Here is an 18,428-nt window from a genome sequence, read left to right on the forward strand (position 1 = left end):
ATTAACCACCCAACATTTGACTTCAAAATTCGAGAAAAATATTGAAAATATTAAACTACATGGAATCAAAAATAATTAATTATATATTTGTTAAATTATTTTTAATGCATGATTGATTAATTAATAAAAGTGATGTACTTAATTTTTTGGACTTAATAAGAACCAGACGTGAAATTTACATTAAAAATTATTAAAAAATTATTTCAAGACTATTTTAATGATTATATTTACATTTGATATTTTTGTACTCAATGTTCGATATTTTTTCGAATTTTGGAGTCAAAGTTGAGTCTATTTAAAAAACTCAAAAAAATTTAAAGTTTCATATTTCAATAAAAAAGCAGAATAGCAAAGAATTGATAATTATACTGTATATATTCCTTTTTGATGCTGTGCGATTTTTGTTTGAAAGATTCTTCTTACAACAAACAGTTTGCGAGTAATTTAAAATCATCAGGTTAGGGGACTTACCCTGTAACACAAATTATTTTCAAGCATTGTCTCCGAAAGAGTAACATAGAGTCTTTTAGACTCTATAACATAAAAAATATTGCCATATCATTAATAATATAAAAAGGTATAAAAATAGATTAAATTATGAAAGCTTAGTATATACACGCACAAACATATAGCAGTATGTAAAATCACTTGATATTTCAATTAAACATATTTTTTAATAAACATATATGTTAAATAATTTGTTTTTAAATAAAATCATGTAATTACAATAATACCGAAAGTTTAACAAAATTTTATGCTATAGATACTGAACATTAGATACTGAAAATTGATAGTAAACCCATTATTGGAATCTTTGTTAATAACAAATAATAATACTTGCAACGCTAAAGGTTTAAAAATGGTTTAAATATTAATATGAAGAAGGAACCTTACCTGAGTTCTCTAATTTGTTGTTCACGTGTTCTTGCTAATGCAATAAGTGTGTCGTATCGAGCTGTTAGTGCTGTCACTTCGCTACTCTTAGCAACTCCTAAACTCAGCTTGCCATCTTCCATGAGCAGAGTGTGAAAGTGGCGTATCAGTTCTATTGAAGACTGGCAACTTCCGATCAGTTTAGCCTGCAATTGAAATTTCATCATTAAGGAGATGCTGATTTTGTCTGTTTAATCGACAAATATTATTTTTATTTAACTATTTATTGACTATATAGAATGAAGAAACCCAGAATTAAAGTATTCATTTGAGCTCCTATAAATGTATATAAAAAAATCAAAAAAGTCATATAATTCTAATTTTCTTATCAATCGACATGATGAAAATGACCAATAAAAAATTATTAAAATTTCTTGTTTTTTTATATACATACAGGGTGATTCAAAATAACCTGATGTCCTGAAAATATCATATTCCTGAACGAATTCTGAGACGATTTTTCCTCAACGAAAAAGTCGAGACATCAATATAATTTTCGAGTTATAAGCGTTTAAAAATAACGGGTTTTTCGTAAACTAAGTCTTGTGGAAATTAAATATAAACAAAATCACATTCTTTTATTAATTTCATGTAGAGTTTACTTTAATAGAATTTTAATTTAAGGCTTAATTACGAAGATACATGATGGAAAAAATTGGGAACATGCAAAAAATGATGGCCTCTCTCGACATTTTCGTGGAGGAAAAATCGTCTCCAAATGATACCAGGAATCTGCCATTAACAAATCGCGAGTTTTGAGTCACCCCGTATATAGAAGCCCAAATTAGTTATTATAAACACATTAATTCTAGAAAAAGATTTTTTCATTCTGTATAATCAATAAATAGTTAAATGAAAATAATATTTGTCGATAAAACAGACAGAGTCAGCATCCCTTTAAACACGCGTATAGATAAACAAAATATAACAGGATTGTCTAGTGAACAACTTACGATAGTTTTAGCAGCTGCGTTGAGTCCAGGACCGGAAACGGGATCGGGCGTCACTGCCGCTTCCAGAGTGTTTAAGGCGTTGCTACATTCATTCAAAGCCGCTTCTAGTTCTATCAGATAAGCGTCACACGAGGTCATTTTGATAAGTCTCGGTAGAGTGTCCACTTGAACCGCGGTATCCTGCTCGAATTTCAAGGTCTCCACTTGAACCGCTTCGTCGACCTCCGATCTCTCTTGCATCTCCAGATCCCAATTTTAAGCATGTCTACCCGCTCTTTGATATCCCGCCACAAAAACTGATACTCGTCCACCAGTAGCTGAATCGCGGCCACGTCATCGGAATTGCTTTCCTGCATGACCCTCAACGCCAGCTCGTCCGCCTTTTGCAGGGTGACGTTTTGCGTGTCGAGCTCTTCCTCGATTTCCCTCAACTGCTGATGTCTCCGTCGTAGGGATGACTTTTGTTCAGGCGTAGCCAGGTGTTGCATCTGCGTCAAGCGTACGTCTACCTGTGTGAGGCCTACTACCGCGGCGCCATGAACAAACACAAACTCGCGATAAGTCTTCTGTTCCTGCTGGAGGCTTGGGATGATCGCGTTGATCTTCATTCCGACGGCCAACCACCTGTCGATCATCCCCCGCGTCTCGCTCGTGAGCGATCTGAAGTTATCGGGATCCAGTCCGGACTTGGCCAAACGTCCGAATGTCTGCTCGAGGACTTTCAAGGCTTTTCGATGAGCCTCGATATCTTTGGCGATCAATTTAGCCTTCTCCATTAATTTTTCCGATTCCTCTTTTGAGATCTCGGTCAGATCTTTCTCCAGCTCCGACAGAGACTTCTCCGTTTTGGATAGCCATGGTTCGTACTCGTGTTTAGTTTTGTCTAGTTCCTGCAGCAATTTCCCAATCATCACGATCCTCTTCTTGCGCTCGGTGGACTTGATGCATACGGTTTTCCATCGTCTTTCCAGATAATTCATACCATTCTTTATCGCATCTGTGTTAAAGGAAGCTTTCCATGTGTCGCAATCGTTCAGCAGGATCTCGCATAGATTCAACACTTGACTGATGTTACCGCTCTCGGCCTCGATGGTGATCTTCAGGTAATTGTAATCTTCGAGCTTTTTATCAATGCTCTTCTGCAAGGGTTTCTCTATTATCAGGGTCTCCGATAATTGACCCTCGATACCCGTCAACCAAGTTCGGAGATCGACGATCCTCTTCAGCAACGAGTTCATAGTTTGTATCAAATCAACCAGCTTGCTGGCTCTTGCTTTACCATCGACCATCAGGTAATTCCATTTTTTATTAACTTCGACCAGGGATTGCTGGAGCTTCGCTTTCTCCGTCTCTTCGGCGATATCCATCAGCTCCTGCCCCGTATTTTGCAACCATTCGAGCTCGCGCTGCTTCAAGCTCATCTCCGCCTGCAGCTCGTTCGCCAATCGCTTCACCGTTTCCTCAGGCTCGTCCAGTGCGATTGCGTTGTGATCCTGCATTCGGAGCGTCGTGTCCTCTATCCATGTCAACAACTTGTTCAGCCTGTTCTCCCATCGACCATGAAGATTGCAACGTTCTGTAAGTCTGTACTGCAACAGCGCCAATTGATATTCGAGATCGCCGTATTGTTGCGACAGAAGTGCATCGTGCTGATTTAAGGTCTTCATGTCGCTCGGACTTAGACATTCCCTTAACTGTTCCGTGATGACACCGAGGGACTCGAGGTTGCGTTGTGCGTCGGTCAGACGACTCTTCAAATGCTGAAGCGAATCCAATTGCTCCTTCGTCTTAAACAGGTTCACCGGTCTCGCGTGGAAGGCCGCACTCAGCGCCTGACTGATCTCTTGAAAGATCGTCGTGACGGTGTTGGATTGCTCGATGTGTTCCTCGTAGAGCTTCTGCACCCTCTGAACGAAGTCTCTCCAGGTTTCGAGACCAGCTCGCAGATTGGCGATTCGTTGCGCGTTTGCGGCGTGTTCCATGCGAATCGAGACGGCCAGCGCCTCTTCGCAATCGGTCAGAAGATACTCCTGCTGCTTCTGGAGTGATTCTATTTGGGTCTCGCCGGTCGGCACCTTGTCCAACAACGCCTGAATTCGCTGTAGAATCTTGTCAAGCCGTCTCAGGTTAATGAATTGCAGGTGCATACGTTGCCGTTCTCTCTCGACCTCCTTCAGCCACGTTAGCAGCTTACTTTGATCCAGTCTGTACTTGTCCCAGGCCGATATTCTGTCTCGCACCGCAGCGTGTCGTTCTAATATCCTCGCCAGCGTCTCGTTGTGTAGACTCGTTAAGGCGTTGAACTGTTCGGCGACTGATCTGTCGTGCTCTTCCTCCTGTCGTACGGTTAATATGAGATTTTGCTGTTCGGGTAGAAGTTTTCGATGGATTTCACAGAGATTCCGATGCTCCGACAGGCCGTTGTAGTCACTCGGCACGCCGGTAGACAGAAAGTCCTGCACATGTGTCAGATATTCCTCCCAGAGTTTCAGCGCGGCAATCACGTCTTGCGAGCGGATCAGTCGGGTCGACAAACGGTGGTACTGTTGAAACGTTTCTTGGAACACACGCTGCCATAATCGGATTACCTCGACCACTGATGGTTCTTGCACAGACATATCTAATGCGCGGTCCTTGATGAATTGAAGTTGCGGTTCGGTTCGAGTCAATGCGAGAAGATGGTTTCGCAACACTGTAAGCTGCTCGCTAGATTCGCCTTGACCCACCGTCATTAGATTCTGAAAATGGACGGACAAAACTCTTTACAATTCGTTCATTTAGGATGGAATCTTAAAGAAATAGAGAAGAAGATAGAAAAAGGAAGAGAAAAATGAAGAAATATTGTTTTGCCATATACAATTGATTTCCAGCGAAACATCAATAATAATGTTGGCAACATAACGCGGCTCGTGTTATTTATTATTAAGTGTAGTTTTCAAAAGAAGAAAAAGAAGAAGAAATCACATATTTTAATAATTAGTAACATAACGTTATGTTACTTCTTAAATGCAATTTTTGAAAGAAGAAAGAGAAAAAGAAATTATGATTTAATAATTATTTATATAATGCAATTTGTGTTACTCTTTAAGTGCAGTTTTTGAAAGAAGAAAAAGAAGAAGAAATCATGGATTTCTTCAATAATGCAAAACGTTATATATGTTCTCTTCGTGAATGCAGTCATACAGAATCGCTTTTACATGCCGATCAACGTTGACAATGAATGTTGGCTACGAATTCACGTTGAAAAACGTAACTTGAGAACATAGCACCATTCCCAAGTTCGAAAGTTTTGGCCCGACTCCTGTGTGCACGGGCGTTGCGGCCATTCAGCTGTTGCAGATTTCGTGACTGATGTAATTGCCACCAACGGGTTAAGCCCTTCGGCCTTGACATAAGAAATTGTTTCGGAACTACTGCGATTAAAATATAAACGCGCGTGCGAAGCGATGATCGAGGTTGTGCCAAGCACCAATGGTGCACCACCCAGAGAACTGACGGACGCGTTAATACATCAGACTAAAGCGGCCTAACGCCGCGGGTCTCTAACTATCACTTTCTAAGTACCTGGAAATGTGGTACACATCAATCCTTGAAAAATATTTTAATTGTAAGATATTTGAGGAAGGTCTTATTGACCAAGGTTTCGAAGTTGCCGTTTACTCGCGCATGTAGAATACGATAGGATAATTAATCAACACGCTGGATAAATATTACATATATCGTCATATGTATTTATATTTTTAAAATTTGTGGAATATCTCTTTCGTTTTTTATAATTTAGCAAATTTGCTATATCTTTTTTTTTTCCTTCCTTTCTTACATTCTAAATTTTTCTTTCTTTTTCTTCTTTTCTATTTTACATTAAAGATAGAAAAATTACTTGAATTTTTATATATGCAGGGTGTAACAAAAAAGATGTCCTACTTTAAGGGTGACTAATACAAGGGTGAGTAATACATCAAAATAATGAAGAGAATTTCAATCAACATAAGTTCGCAAATCAGCCCCTACCGAGTTATGAATATTACAACTTTTGGGCTTACATTTATTAAAATTATTAAATAAAATCTAAACAATTCAATGTTTTGATTATGTTTTTCTTTGATATTATTAATAATGAATAATTTTTATTATTTTAACGAAGCTAATAATTGTTTTAATGAAGTTACTAGTTACTAGTTTCGCCGGTGAAGACAACTTAAACTGTTTTTGAAGATAAATCCTATAAAATATAAAGACTCAAAGTTTATTTTTTCAATGCACAATCTCAAAAATTAAACAGATCTATCGTATTCCAATACTGTGATAAAGTGAAGAATAAAGTCTCCTTGTTTAAATCCTATTACAATTTTCAAGAATATATACATCAAATATACGTCTACCATTTCTTCAGTATATAATTCTCTATTGTAATGATTAATGTATTCTTTTTTGAAATTTTTTGATTGACAGAAAGATATTAAAAGAAGCCAAAACAAAATCAAACGTTATCTTGTTTGTATTCATTTAATAATTTTAAATAACAAACTTATCAACACAACATTTATAACAATCGAGTGTCTTATGTTATTAACGAGTGGAAGAGATTTGATTGATGTATGATTAGATATAGAAACAAGAGGAATATTATTGGAAGCACACATACCTGTTGGACCGAGTCTAGAAAATTTTTTGTCTGACATAAATCACCACGGGCAAGTTCCTGATTGAGAACATGAGCGTCTACCGTATCCGCGAGAGTCGACAAAGTTTCCCGAACATCCTCGAGTCGTTGACCGAGCGCCTCGACTTCGCAGTGCAGGGGTCCATCGGCATTTAGACCTACGTCCGATGCAATTTGTGCTACTAGACCGCGCAATTCCGCCAGTCTCTCCTTATGTTCCGCCAGTGTCTCCTCGCAAATCTGAAACGAAGTCAAAATATACTCAAGATTTAACACACGTCTGCATATTGCTCAAGTTTATTTCGGGAAAGTCCCTTCTTGAAAGAAATTTTGAATTTAAATGTAAAATCTTACATTTTACACGACTAGAATGTCAAATATGAATATATTGTAATAATTATGGTGTATAATAAATTTTTAAATTTTATATTATTTTTTGTAATTTATTCTATTAGTTTTTATTTTTTTATAATTATGATTTTATCATATATTATTTATTTTTAATTTTTAATTTTATTTTTGTCATATCAGAATAGCAAGCCCTTTCGAAATATTAGGAATTTAATAAAGTTAGTTTCTTTATTTTTACGTAAGAGAATTATATACGAAATATTCTACGATTCTCATATCAGTTTTAAATTAGTTTAATAATTTCTAATAGTTACAACAAATTTTTTTTAACATTCACACATACATATATATTTTAATAACATAAAAATTAAAATAAACAATTAATAGTTGTAGAAATATATTTATATATAGCGCTATATAAATAATTTATTAATTTATAAATGTATATACATAAATTAATAAATTATTTATATAGTGTCATATATAAATATATTTCTACAACTATTAATTGTTAATTTTAATTTTTATGTTATTAAAATATATATGTATGTGTAAATGTTAAAAAAAATTTGTTGTAACTATTAGAAATTATTAAACTAATTTAAAACTGATATGAGAATCGTAGAATATTTCGTATATAATTCTCTTACGTAAAAATAAAGAAACTAACTTTATTAAATTCCTAATATTTCGAAAGGGCTTGCTATTCTGATATGACAAAAATAAAATTAAAAATTAAAAATAAATAATATATGATAAAATCATAATTATAAAAAAATAAAAACTAATAGAATAAATTACAAAAAATAATATAAAATTTAAAAATTTATTATACACAATAATTATTACAATATATTCATATTTGACATTCTAGTCGTGTAAAATGTAAGATTTTACATTTAAATTCAAAATTTCTTTCAAGAAGGGACTTTCCCGAAATAAACTATATATAAATATATTTCTACAACTATTAATTGTTTATTAATTTTAATGATAATTATATATGTATATAATATATATTATATATTAATATTTCATTTCAGTAAGAAAAATTAATTTTTAATTAAAACTCTTGTACTAATATATTAATTTTATATATTTAATATATTAATTTTTATAAAATTAATCTTGTGGAAATTTTTCTCCGTCTCAAGATGCAATTTAACGAAATAGATCTAGAACGAATGTAGAGTTCCTGTACAGAAAGCACATGTGTTTATTCTTCTTTATTCTTCGGTATTTATAGACATGTAGAATGTATTCATTATGTCTTCTACACATATGTATATATAGAAACGAAGTTTACATAAAAATACTATTTTAAAATTCTCATCATTATATATGTATGTATACACATTTCACATTTAATGAGAAAAATATTTTATATTTTTATGTGACGAAATAATTATCCGAACAAAAAAATTTTATGTATTTTTTATAATTTATGCGCAAAAACATCGTAAAACGTAATGTATGTATATAAATGTGTATTTAATTTCCATCATTCAATGTCTCACTGTAAATATATAGCAATATTGAGCTTTATTTTTTAAACAATGTTAAAGTAAATATTATATATACATGTATATAATGTTAAAATAAAATATGTTATGAGATAATTAATATACGTATGATTTTTTTAAACTTACATTAATATTAAAAGCTTTTTGGTTGTATTTATATAAAATCGGAACAACATTAATAAGAATAAGTGTCCACATGATTAAAAAGAGTACTTTCTTTGTATCGATTTTTTATGTAAAAACAAATGAATGTTTGCAAAATACATATATGTTATCTATATATCTGTTAATAACATGTAAAATAATTATATATTAATTAAAATAAGACAAGGTCTTTACATTCGCTAACATCCGCCTCTAAAGTATTTATTTCGACAGTTTTGGCATATTAATGTTAATTTATTCCGCAAAATGTAAAGAATAAATATTTTGAATTCTATTCCATATTATAGATATTTTCTGGTATTTCGTTTTCAACATATCTTTAAATTAGAGCTATTTAAAAATATTTGTTAAAAACTTAATCTTAAAAATAAAATAATTTTTGCAAAATAAATTTCTTATAAAAAAGATTTTGACATATGGACTAATATATGTAATATATTATATATAATTTCTTTTATCAAAGATCATTATTTATAAATATCTGTAAATCGAATATCTTTCAATTTTAATTTTTATTACTAAATAAATAATAAATTAACAATTATTCACAATTTTTATTAGTTGCATATAGTAAAAGTTACTATAGAAAATTTCAAAATATTTCAAAAATTTTCTTTTCGTCATACGTATAATTATATGTAATATATTTATTATCTATATACATATATTGTAATATTCATTCTGTTTTCATAGAGCAGGAAAGAAAAAATATTAATCATGTGTAGAAAGAAATATTAATTTAAACTATGTATGTGTCAAAATTAAATGTAGTAAAATGATTTTGTAGAGATTATGTTATGTCAAAACTTGCGTAGAAATTTTTTTTCAAAATTTTGAAAATTGTTGAAACTTCTTATGTATCACAAAACCTTTGAATTGTTAAAAAAATCTTCGTGTAACATCAATATTATAATGAAAAGTCCACTTCCAAGAAATTTTTAATTAAAATTCAATTTTTATTTGAAATTAATTTGTTTCTCATTTTTTGACATATATGATTTTGTAGAGTTGTGTTGCATAGGAAAATTTTTTCAGTTTTGAAAATTTTTGAAATTTTTTATGTATTATACACAGCCTTCGAATTGTTTGAAAATCTTCGTGTAACATCAATATTATAACGAAAATTCCACACACACTTTCAATAAATCAAAAATTCAAATTTAATTCGTTTTTCACTTCTTGTTATATCGTTGCAACAGGAGGCGACGAAAATACGAACTTAATGGCGATACGCGCGTGATTTTCGCAGCACCAAAGTTATTTCTGTCCCGTTGTTATAATCGGGCAGGAATCTCCGGTTCGCGGTGGCGGTCCAATCGACTCTTTTCGATAGATCTCGATAGATTTCCCTCCTTTACCTTCCTCTCCTCCGGCGTGCACATGTCTTCAATCCAGATTGTCACTCATGCCTCCTGCCTTTTTGACTTCGTATGAAGTGTCGCTCCGAAAACTGGGCGCACACGTGCGCCGCTACGCAGCTTCCCGTCGTCTGACCACATGGTCTTCTAAATCGTGCGCATTCATATATACACCATCACAAATAAACGACGCACGGACGCACATATACACACCCATTTGTGTATCATGGACGCGCCTCTGCTCATGCTTAACAAACACGGCGCGAATGTTTAAATGTCTTCGCGATAAGGTGGAACGCGATAAGAAGGTATGTTGAGAGATAAGTGAAATGGGGACTTTGAGACTTTGAGGAAGCGAGCTCGTAGTCGGGAGTGCAGCTGGATGCTGTGCAAACGTCCCAACGCCCTGAATCAGACTGGCGTACTCTGTGTCGCTGACAGGGATCGATGCGCACGTCCGTGTGGCCTCTCACCCTCTTGCCCCTATTCTCTCAACGACCTACCCTTCGCTAGCCCATTCGTCTGCTACGATATACGCGCGAACGTGAGCGAGGAGGATGATGATGATGATGAGTCAACCTCTATTCTTCAGCCCTTCTTTGTGTGCGTAGCGTCACATAGCGTGCAGTAGCGATATTTTAGGCTTTTATATTCAAGGGATGATATAATGCCTGTTTATCAGCCCTTAATAATATATTTAGGTTTTTTTTTTTTTTTTTTTTTTGATATATTGAGATGCGCGTATGATACGAAAATTGTAAAAATATTTGATATTTTGTATTTTCTTTTAATATGTGTATTCTTTATTCAAGGGATGATAAACTTTCTGTAATAATATATTTATGTTTGTTTTTGCAAAAAAATTAATTTTTTGAATTTACTGAGAAGCGCGTATGGTACGAAAATTGTAAAAATATTTATTTAGTATTTTCTTTAATTATTCAAGGAATGATATAATGTTTGTTTATCGTTTTTTAATAATATATATTTATGTTTTTTATTTGTTTGTTATTGCAAAAAAAATATTTAGTATTTTCCTTACAAGATGTAATTGAAACATATATACGAAACACACCAACAAGTTCTTTGGCAAAATTGGAGATGATTTTTCTTCAGTGAAAATGTCAAGGCACCAATGATTTTTAAGTTTTTAATAATTGAAAAAAAACTTTTCATAAACTAAACTTTGTAGAGTTGAAATATTGACAAAACCTATACTTTCTTCAGTCTTACTTAATTTCAGATAGAGTTTACTTTAATAGAATTTTAATTTAAGGTTTAGTTACAAAAGATACAAGATGGCAAAAATTTGGAACGTGCAAAAAATGATAATCTCCCTCGACAATTTTGCTGTATCAAAATCGTTTCTAAATTGGTCAGAATCTGATGGTGTTCTCCATACATATTTTAATTACACCCTATTGAATGTAAATAATATTTTGTTGAAAAAAATGAATTGCATTGATTAAAAAGATTAACAAGATATATAGAAAATAATGAATATAAAAATCAGTTATTGATACTATTCTATTATACAGCTCATTTAAAATGTGCGTAATATTCATGAATCAGCATTTAAAAGTATAAACGCAGAAAGTTATTATTATCCCAGCTGCGACATTATTTGTCAAGTATCTTAGTTATCAGGTGCGTTTGATTAATAGCTGTTGCTTAACTACTCTTTCAGATATGTTCCAAATCAGCATTCTAACACTATCTATATATTACATATCTTTAAATTAAATTAAATTTATTAATTTTTTACAAAAATTAAAGATGGCATCAATATGTATCTAAAAATCCGAGTTGCAAATACAATAATAATTAATAATTAAATTTTATTTTTTAGAATTGGAGTAAAATACTCATAAAAAATAATATTTCATACATTGTATTTATTACAAAGTAATTAAATTTAGAATAATAAGTTGTTTCTTTCAAATTTTTTATAAATAATACTCGAATTTTAAGATAAAAAGTCTATGATATCATCAAAATACTTATAGAAGATTCAAAAATATTTAATCAAGAATATATTTAAATTTGAATATATTTAAAACTATTTTTTTTATGAAAAATTCGAATCCATCCAGGTTTGAATTTTACTTGAAAGTACTGTTATTATAAAGATCATCATTTGAATACTAATTTCCCATACAGCACAAAATATTTTAAAAATCTTTTAAAAATATTTCTTAAAAGATAAAATAATTCTCGAAAATATTTTTAAAATATTTCTATGTCTGCTTTTTCATATTTAAAAAGTATTTTTTAATATAGTTTTAAACTAATATTTCAAAAATATGTATCAAATATTTAGGAAAATATTATTTGAGCGATAAAGAAGAACATTTTAAAAAATATTTTAAAAAGTTTTTTAAAATATTTAAAAAAATCTTATTACAAAAAATTTTTTAATTATTTAAAAATATTTCTAAATACCTATTTTAATATATTTTTATGCAATATTTTATAGAAATATTTAGGAATATTTTTTGAAAACATTCATAACATTTTGTACTGTATGGGTTATATATGAGCCTACTTTTGCCTATACTTTTTAGCAAATTAGCACGTTCTCTCTATCCTCCGTTTCCGGGAAAATTTTGAAAGTATATACAGGCTATTTACTTTTTAAAATAGCTCCTCATATACATATATTTAACTTGTAACGGGGATAAAAAGTCTCTAGGTCAACATCAACCCTACCTTGACCTGCTTGACTGCCTCCTCCGGTGGCAAGTTTATCACACTGTTCATTTGTGTGTCTACCCAGGCCTTCACCGCGGCGCTGGAGTCCCTGTACTGCTGCCAGAGTCTGCAGGCGTGCTGGTATCGGGTGCAAAGGGCGCTCAATTCGGCCCTCGTGTCCTCCCAGGCTTGCACGGCTTCATTTACTATGGCGTCGACTCTCTCGCGGACTTCTACGGCGCAGCTCTCCCGCAGAGGTTCGGCAGCGGCACGTAATTCGCCGACGAGAATTTCTCGTGCGCCCAAATCGCCGTTCAGACCCTGTCGTAAAAACAAGAAAACATAGAGAAAAACACGTTTAATATTTGCAAATATTATCACGAGCATTCTCTAATAGCACAACATGTCCGCAAGATATTCAGAGGATATTCAGAAGATATCCAGAGGACATTCGAACATCCTCAGGATGTTCTCGGAACGTCTTCGGGATATGTGTTAAAGGTACCTTTTCATATATCGCTCATCGCTTGTTTTCGGCGATATAATGACGTCACGGAATCGTTAGAGACATGATTTTTAGTTGGATTTTTTTAACTACAAGCGATATTAATAATTTAAGTGTGAAAGACAACTTTGAAATTTATGAATCAAATGGATAATGAAGTGTAACATATATTTAATTTAATTCAATGCTTTCTTGCTGTTATACAAAAGATTGTTATATTTTTGACATAACCTATATCAACAGATTTATATTTACATTTTCATTACATATATAAAATAATATTATAAAATATTATTATTATTATACATGTTTAATATTCATTATAAAATTTTTTACACTTTTATTATCCATTTGATTCATAAATTTCAAAGTTGTTTTTCAAGATCGCTTGTTAATATCGCTTGTAGTTAGAAAAATCCAACTACAAAATCATGTCGCTAGTGATTACGTGACGTCATTATATCGCCGAAAACGAGCGATAAGCGATACATGAAAAGGTGCTTTTAGGGTTAGAAATCAACGTGGTTGCGCTTAGATGATTTTAAAATTAACTAGATAAATATATAAAATAAAAATATGTAGATTTATCTTGGGTAACATAAAGAGATGATTTTGTTTTAAATGTAACTAGATAAAAGAAAAGTATCTAGATAAAATATTATATAGCGATTTATCTAGATAACTTCCAGATAATATTATTTTGAAGATCGCTTATGTAAACGCTGTTATAAAAAATGTAAATTATAAAAGGAATATAAAAATATATTCACATTTTTATTTATAAGTTTTTATCGCTTACTACTTTTATTGTTAGTTCTATTACTTAAATATTTTTGTGTGCTATGACTCTCACCAAATTAATGTTTGAATTATCTTAGATATAATTTAGTAAAAATAACATTTTTTTTGTAAGATATGCAGATATAGATAATACATATTTTTATTATTTATATAAAGATAAGATAATGCTACATAATGCTATTCTTTTAAATTATTTAAATTAAACAAAATAATAGTAGATAAATTATAATTAATAATAATAAATAAGTTATAATAAATATTAATAAATTATAATAAATTATGGAAATAATAATAGATAAATTATAATTAATAATAAATAAATTATGATAAATAATAATAAACTTATAATAAATTATGAAAATAATAATAATTAATTAGATATTCTGAATTAAAATATTAATAATTTAATTAGATATTCTAAATTATAATTTATGATCAGATTAATAACAAATTTATTAGATTAAATAAAAATTTGAGAAAATATTTTGTCATTAATTTTTGAGTCTTATAAAACGCTATATTAGTAAGATTTATTAGAAATAAAACTTATTATTTATATATAAGTATTTTACTTTTTCCCACATCTATTCATATATATTTATATTTTGAAAAAATAAAATATAAAAATTATACTTTTTTTATTAAAAGTTTCGCGCCAGACATTTCGAAGAAAGTATAGGCATATCGTTTGTGTTTTATAAATCACTCTCTATAAATAAATTCGCATACCGCAATACCTCAAACCATATATGCGCACGAGATGTTTTGAGGCTTGCACGAATTCGGTCAGGACGTGGTTGAAATAATTTGATGTCGCGTTTACTTGAGTTCGTTCATCTCTTCACGAGTTTTCCAAAAAAAATCAAAATTGTCGCGCTTTTGATGTGTTGAACACCACTTTCTATCAAATATGAAAAAAATTTATGACGTAAAAAATATGTTTTGTAAATAGTTTTTTGTAAAATTATAAATACTTTATTTTTGTAAAATTGTAAATATTTTTTTGTAAAATTGTTTATCAAAATAAATAAATCAAGTATATGATAGCTATTTTTGATTCATATTTTGTTGCACTTTGTGCTTTATACATTTTGCTATTATACATTGTATGTAAAATTAAATTTATTCAATTATTAATTTATTATTCACATTAATTTTCCAACGCGTTCTGCAATTCTAGTATATATTCATCTATAAAAATGTGTATATGCAGCATCGCAAAGATTACAGGAAGACTCTTATCACAGGAAGACTCATACAAAAAAAAAATACATCTCATCGTTAGTCAATTGAAATGATTGCATCTCAGAAAGTCAAGAAATTAAACGACATTATATTTAACTACATACAATTATAATACGTCATTGCAACACAATTATATCCATATTGTTTTAATATTAATTTATTTTTGAGAGAAAAAGTGTCGAATAATTTTCTTTATTATGTTTATTATTGCCCGTTGACGTTTTTAATATTGATTGATCATAGATGTATTTTAACAAACATGCAATTTCACGTGACCTTACAAAAAATCATAAAAATAATTATGTATTTAATGCAATCGTTTTTTAATTCGATTGATCGTATATAAAAGAAAGATCCACAATAAGTTATATGTATGCACATACACGTACATTCTTTGCTTTACGTACATTATATTTTGTTACAGGCAACCTGTTGCTTGTAACGACTGCAGGTCTGTAATATATGCTGATTTAATACATATTATGCATCGATAGATAAAGATGCATAGATTTATCTCAAATATGTTTTGCCTTGATGCATAAACAATGCAATGGTTTGACATACAAAAAAGGCCGATGATCTCATATAACATTAATCATTACGACATAAAAAATTATTCTTACAAATATATCTCCGACATAGTGCACATTTTTTTAAGTTATTTAATAAATTATGTTTTAATTAAGATATTTTGAATTTTAATTTATAATGAGATTAATAACAAAATAAAAGTTTTGATACAATATTTTATCATAAAAAATTTTCATCTTATAGAACGCTATGTATAATAAAATTGGAAATAAATATTTACGTAATTATATTTTGTCGTTATGCGAAAAATAATCGATTGTGCTCGGAGTTAAATATCGATAAAAATCATAAACGCGATACATCGAGAAATCCATAAAACTCGTCAAACAAGAATTTTATTAAATGTTTTCAACGGTAAATATATCAGTAAAAATGCGGTTGTGCTCTCTCTCTCTCTCTTTGCAAAGAACTAATCCATTCATGCGATCACGAAATAATCATATGTGTGTCGTAAGAACAAAATGATAATTGATAAAAAAAAGAACCACACCCGTTGCGAAATAAATAATTCTTCTTGTGTGCGAATTTTCACAGAGTAATTATCTGTCCTGCGTTTCATCGATGCATAATGCATTGTAATATATGTACGCATAAAAAATTACACGAATATATATATATATATATATATATATACGCGTTTTTTAACGCTCCATTGCTGCGGAATAAACGCATTTTTAAGCACACCTTTTACCTGTGATAAAAAACCGGATGTACGTACAATGCATATATATATATATATATATATATATATATATATACGTGTAATTTTTTATGCGTACGTACAATGCATATAAATATATATATATATATATATATATATATATATATATATATATATATATATATGCATTGTACGTACATCCGGTTTTTTATCACAGGTAAAAGGTGTGCTTAAAAATGCGTTTATTCCGCAGCAATGGAGCGTTAAAAAATCATTAATCGGTCTATCAAGCACGCGAAATACGGTATATTTGAAGTTACGTTAAGTTATTTGTACGCCACGATATTTTTTGATCGTATAAAAGTGTAGCCGGTTTTAATTATCAAATTACACGCGCATTTTTATTAGAGATATCATTTAAAACACATTAAAGACATTATGTGTGAATTATCATTTAAAAACTTTTAAGTTCTTATAATTTTGACACCGTATTAACTTTCTTCGGAAATTGCTTCGGAAATCCGATTTTCAATATTATTTGAATTATGTTTTATTATTATTATTATTATTTCTGCAGTTTGATTTATATCTATCATATAAACGCGATGTTTTGCATTTATTCGAAAAAATGCTCGTTATCTACAACATATTTGGGTGCGACATTACCTTGAAGCTATTTATCGTGTTTCGTCTTCGTTGAAATTTTAACAACAGAGAATTGCGAGGCTCTTCTTTGAGCGACAAATTTGCAAATGACGCACGTTTATATCTTGTCGGCCACGACCGAACGATAGTATAGGTCAAAATACTCGAACAACACAACACACGTCTCGAAATATTATATTTATACGAGAGTCCGAAGATATTCTCGGCAGCGACGTAAACGTGACCGTGGGTCTAGCGGTACTGATAGGCACCGCGGCTGCGAGCGATAACGCGGCTCCGAGCGAGTGAGAACGAAAATGTGTGTTACGCCTGCGCGTAACGCGTGTGTACGATTTTAATTGTCCAATAAGCCGCGAGGAAAGTTGCTCGAAAGTTTTGAAATTGGAATCTATTTCGTGTTGCTTAGTCAATGCTTTCGATTTTAATATTATCCACACACATTCGCAGAAAATACAAAATGTAATATTATTATATTTTGAGACACTGATGATTTTATTCATCTCAATTTTAATTTATTGTATGTATACGCATAAAATTTTCTTCTTCTTTGAAGACATTATTGGATCGTTTTCTTCTTTTTCTTCCTCCTCTTCTTTTTTTCTTCTTTTGTAAATATATATTGGATGTTTCAAGAGAAATGATCAGCATTCTAGGACATGATTGCACATATTATTTTAAGTAAGAGAGTTTATATAAATGTGTCCTATTCTGGATGGTAAGAAAGAGATACAACGAATTCAGTTTTAAGGACAAATATATTTATTAAAATATAATCAAACTCTATGTGAAATATTTATGTACATGAAATTATAAGCTTACAATGCATTCGAATAATTAATATTAATTAATAAATAATGATTTCAATTAATCAACAATAATTGAGTGCATGAGTGCCTTATGAAACGTGATCCTAATGTTTACATTCGTAATATCATAGTAATAGGAAACAACGAAAATTTAATATAACTAGATTACACAAGCGCGCCTTTGATTATTTCTATTATTTATTTTACAACTGTCAAATTGTTAATCTTTGCGATGATAGTTGCTTGATGCTACGAATATGATCATAATTTTAATTCGTTGAATTTCTATTATGTATATAATTTTAACTTGTCGAATTTTTATTATATGTATATGATTTTAATTTGTCGAATTTCTATTGTATTGTTTAAAAATTATTATGTATCTCTTTATACATTTTTTTCTCATTTTGTTTAATCGAATATATAATTACGTGTGTGAAACGATGTTATATTATTCTTTGATAAAACCTTAAAAATTGCAACGCATGTATAAAATTATTATTGCAATGCATGCAT

At 30.6% G+C, this 18,428-nt stretch overlaps 1 protein-coding gene across 1 annotated transcript in view; it reads right to left on the reverse strand.

Moving 5' to 3' along the window:
• The window catches only part of LOC114943195 (muscle-specific protein 300 kDa-like), a 126,039-nt gene that overhangs the window by 8,548 nt on the left and 99,063 nt on the right, over positions 1–18,428 (reverse strand). Inside the window, 5 exon segments of the mRNA XM_085489991.1 lie at positions 895–1,079; positions 1,887–2,135; positions 2,138–4,624; positions 6,532–6,789; positions 12,656–12,958. Of these exon segments, the coding sequence (XP_085346117.1) occupies positions 895–1,079; positions 1,887–2,135; positions 2,138–4,624; positions 6,532–6,789; positions 12,656–12,958 (3,482 nt within the window).

The sequence above is a fragment of the Nylanderia fulva genome, unplaced genomic scaffold (assembly GCF_048542155.1).
Source record: "Nylanderia fulva isolate GAGA-0341 unplaced genomic scaffold, ASM4854215v1 Scaffold93, whole genome shotgun sequence".
NCBI classification, from domain to species: domain Eukaryota; kingdom Metazoa; phylum Arthropoda; class Insecta; order Hymenoptera; family Formicidae; genus Nylanderia; species Nylanderia fulva.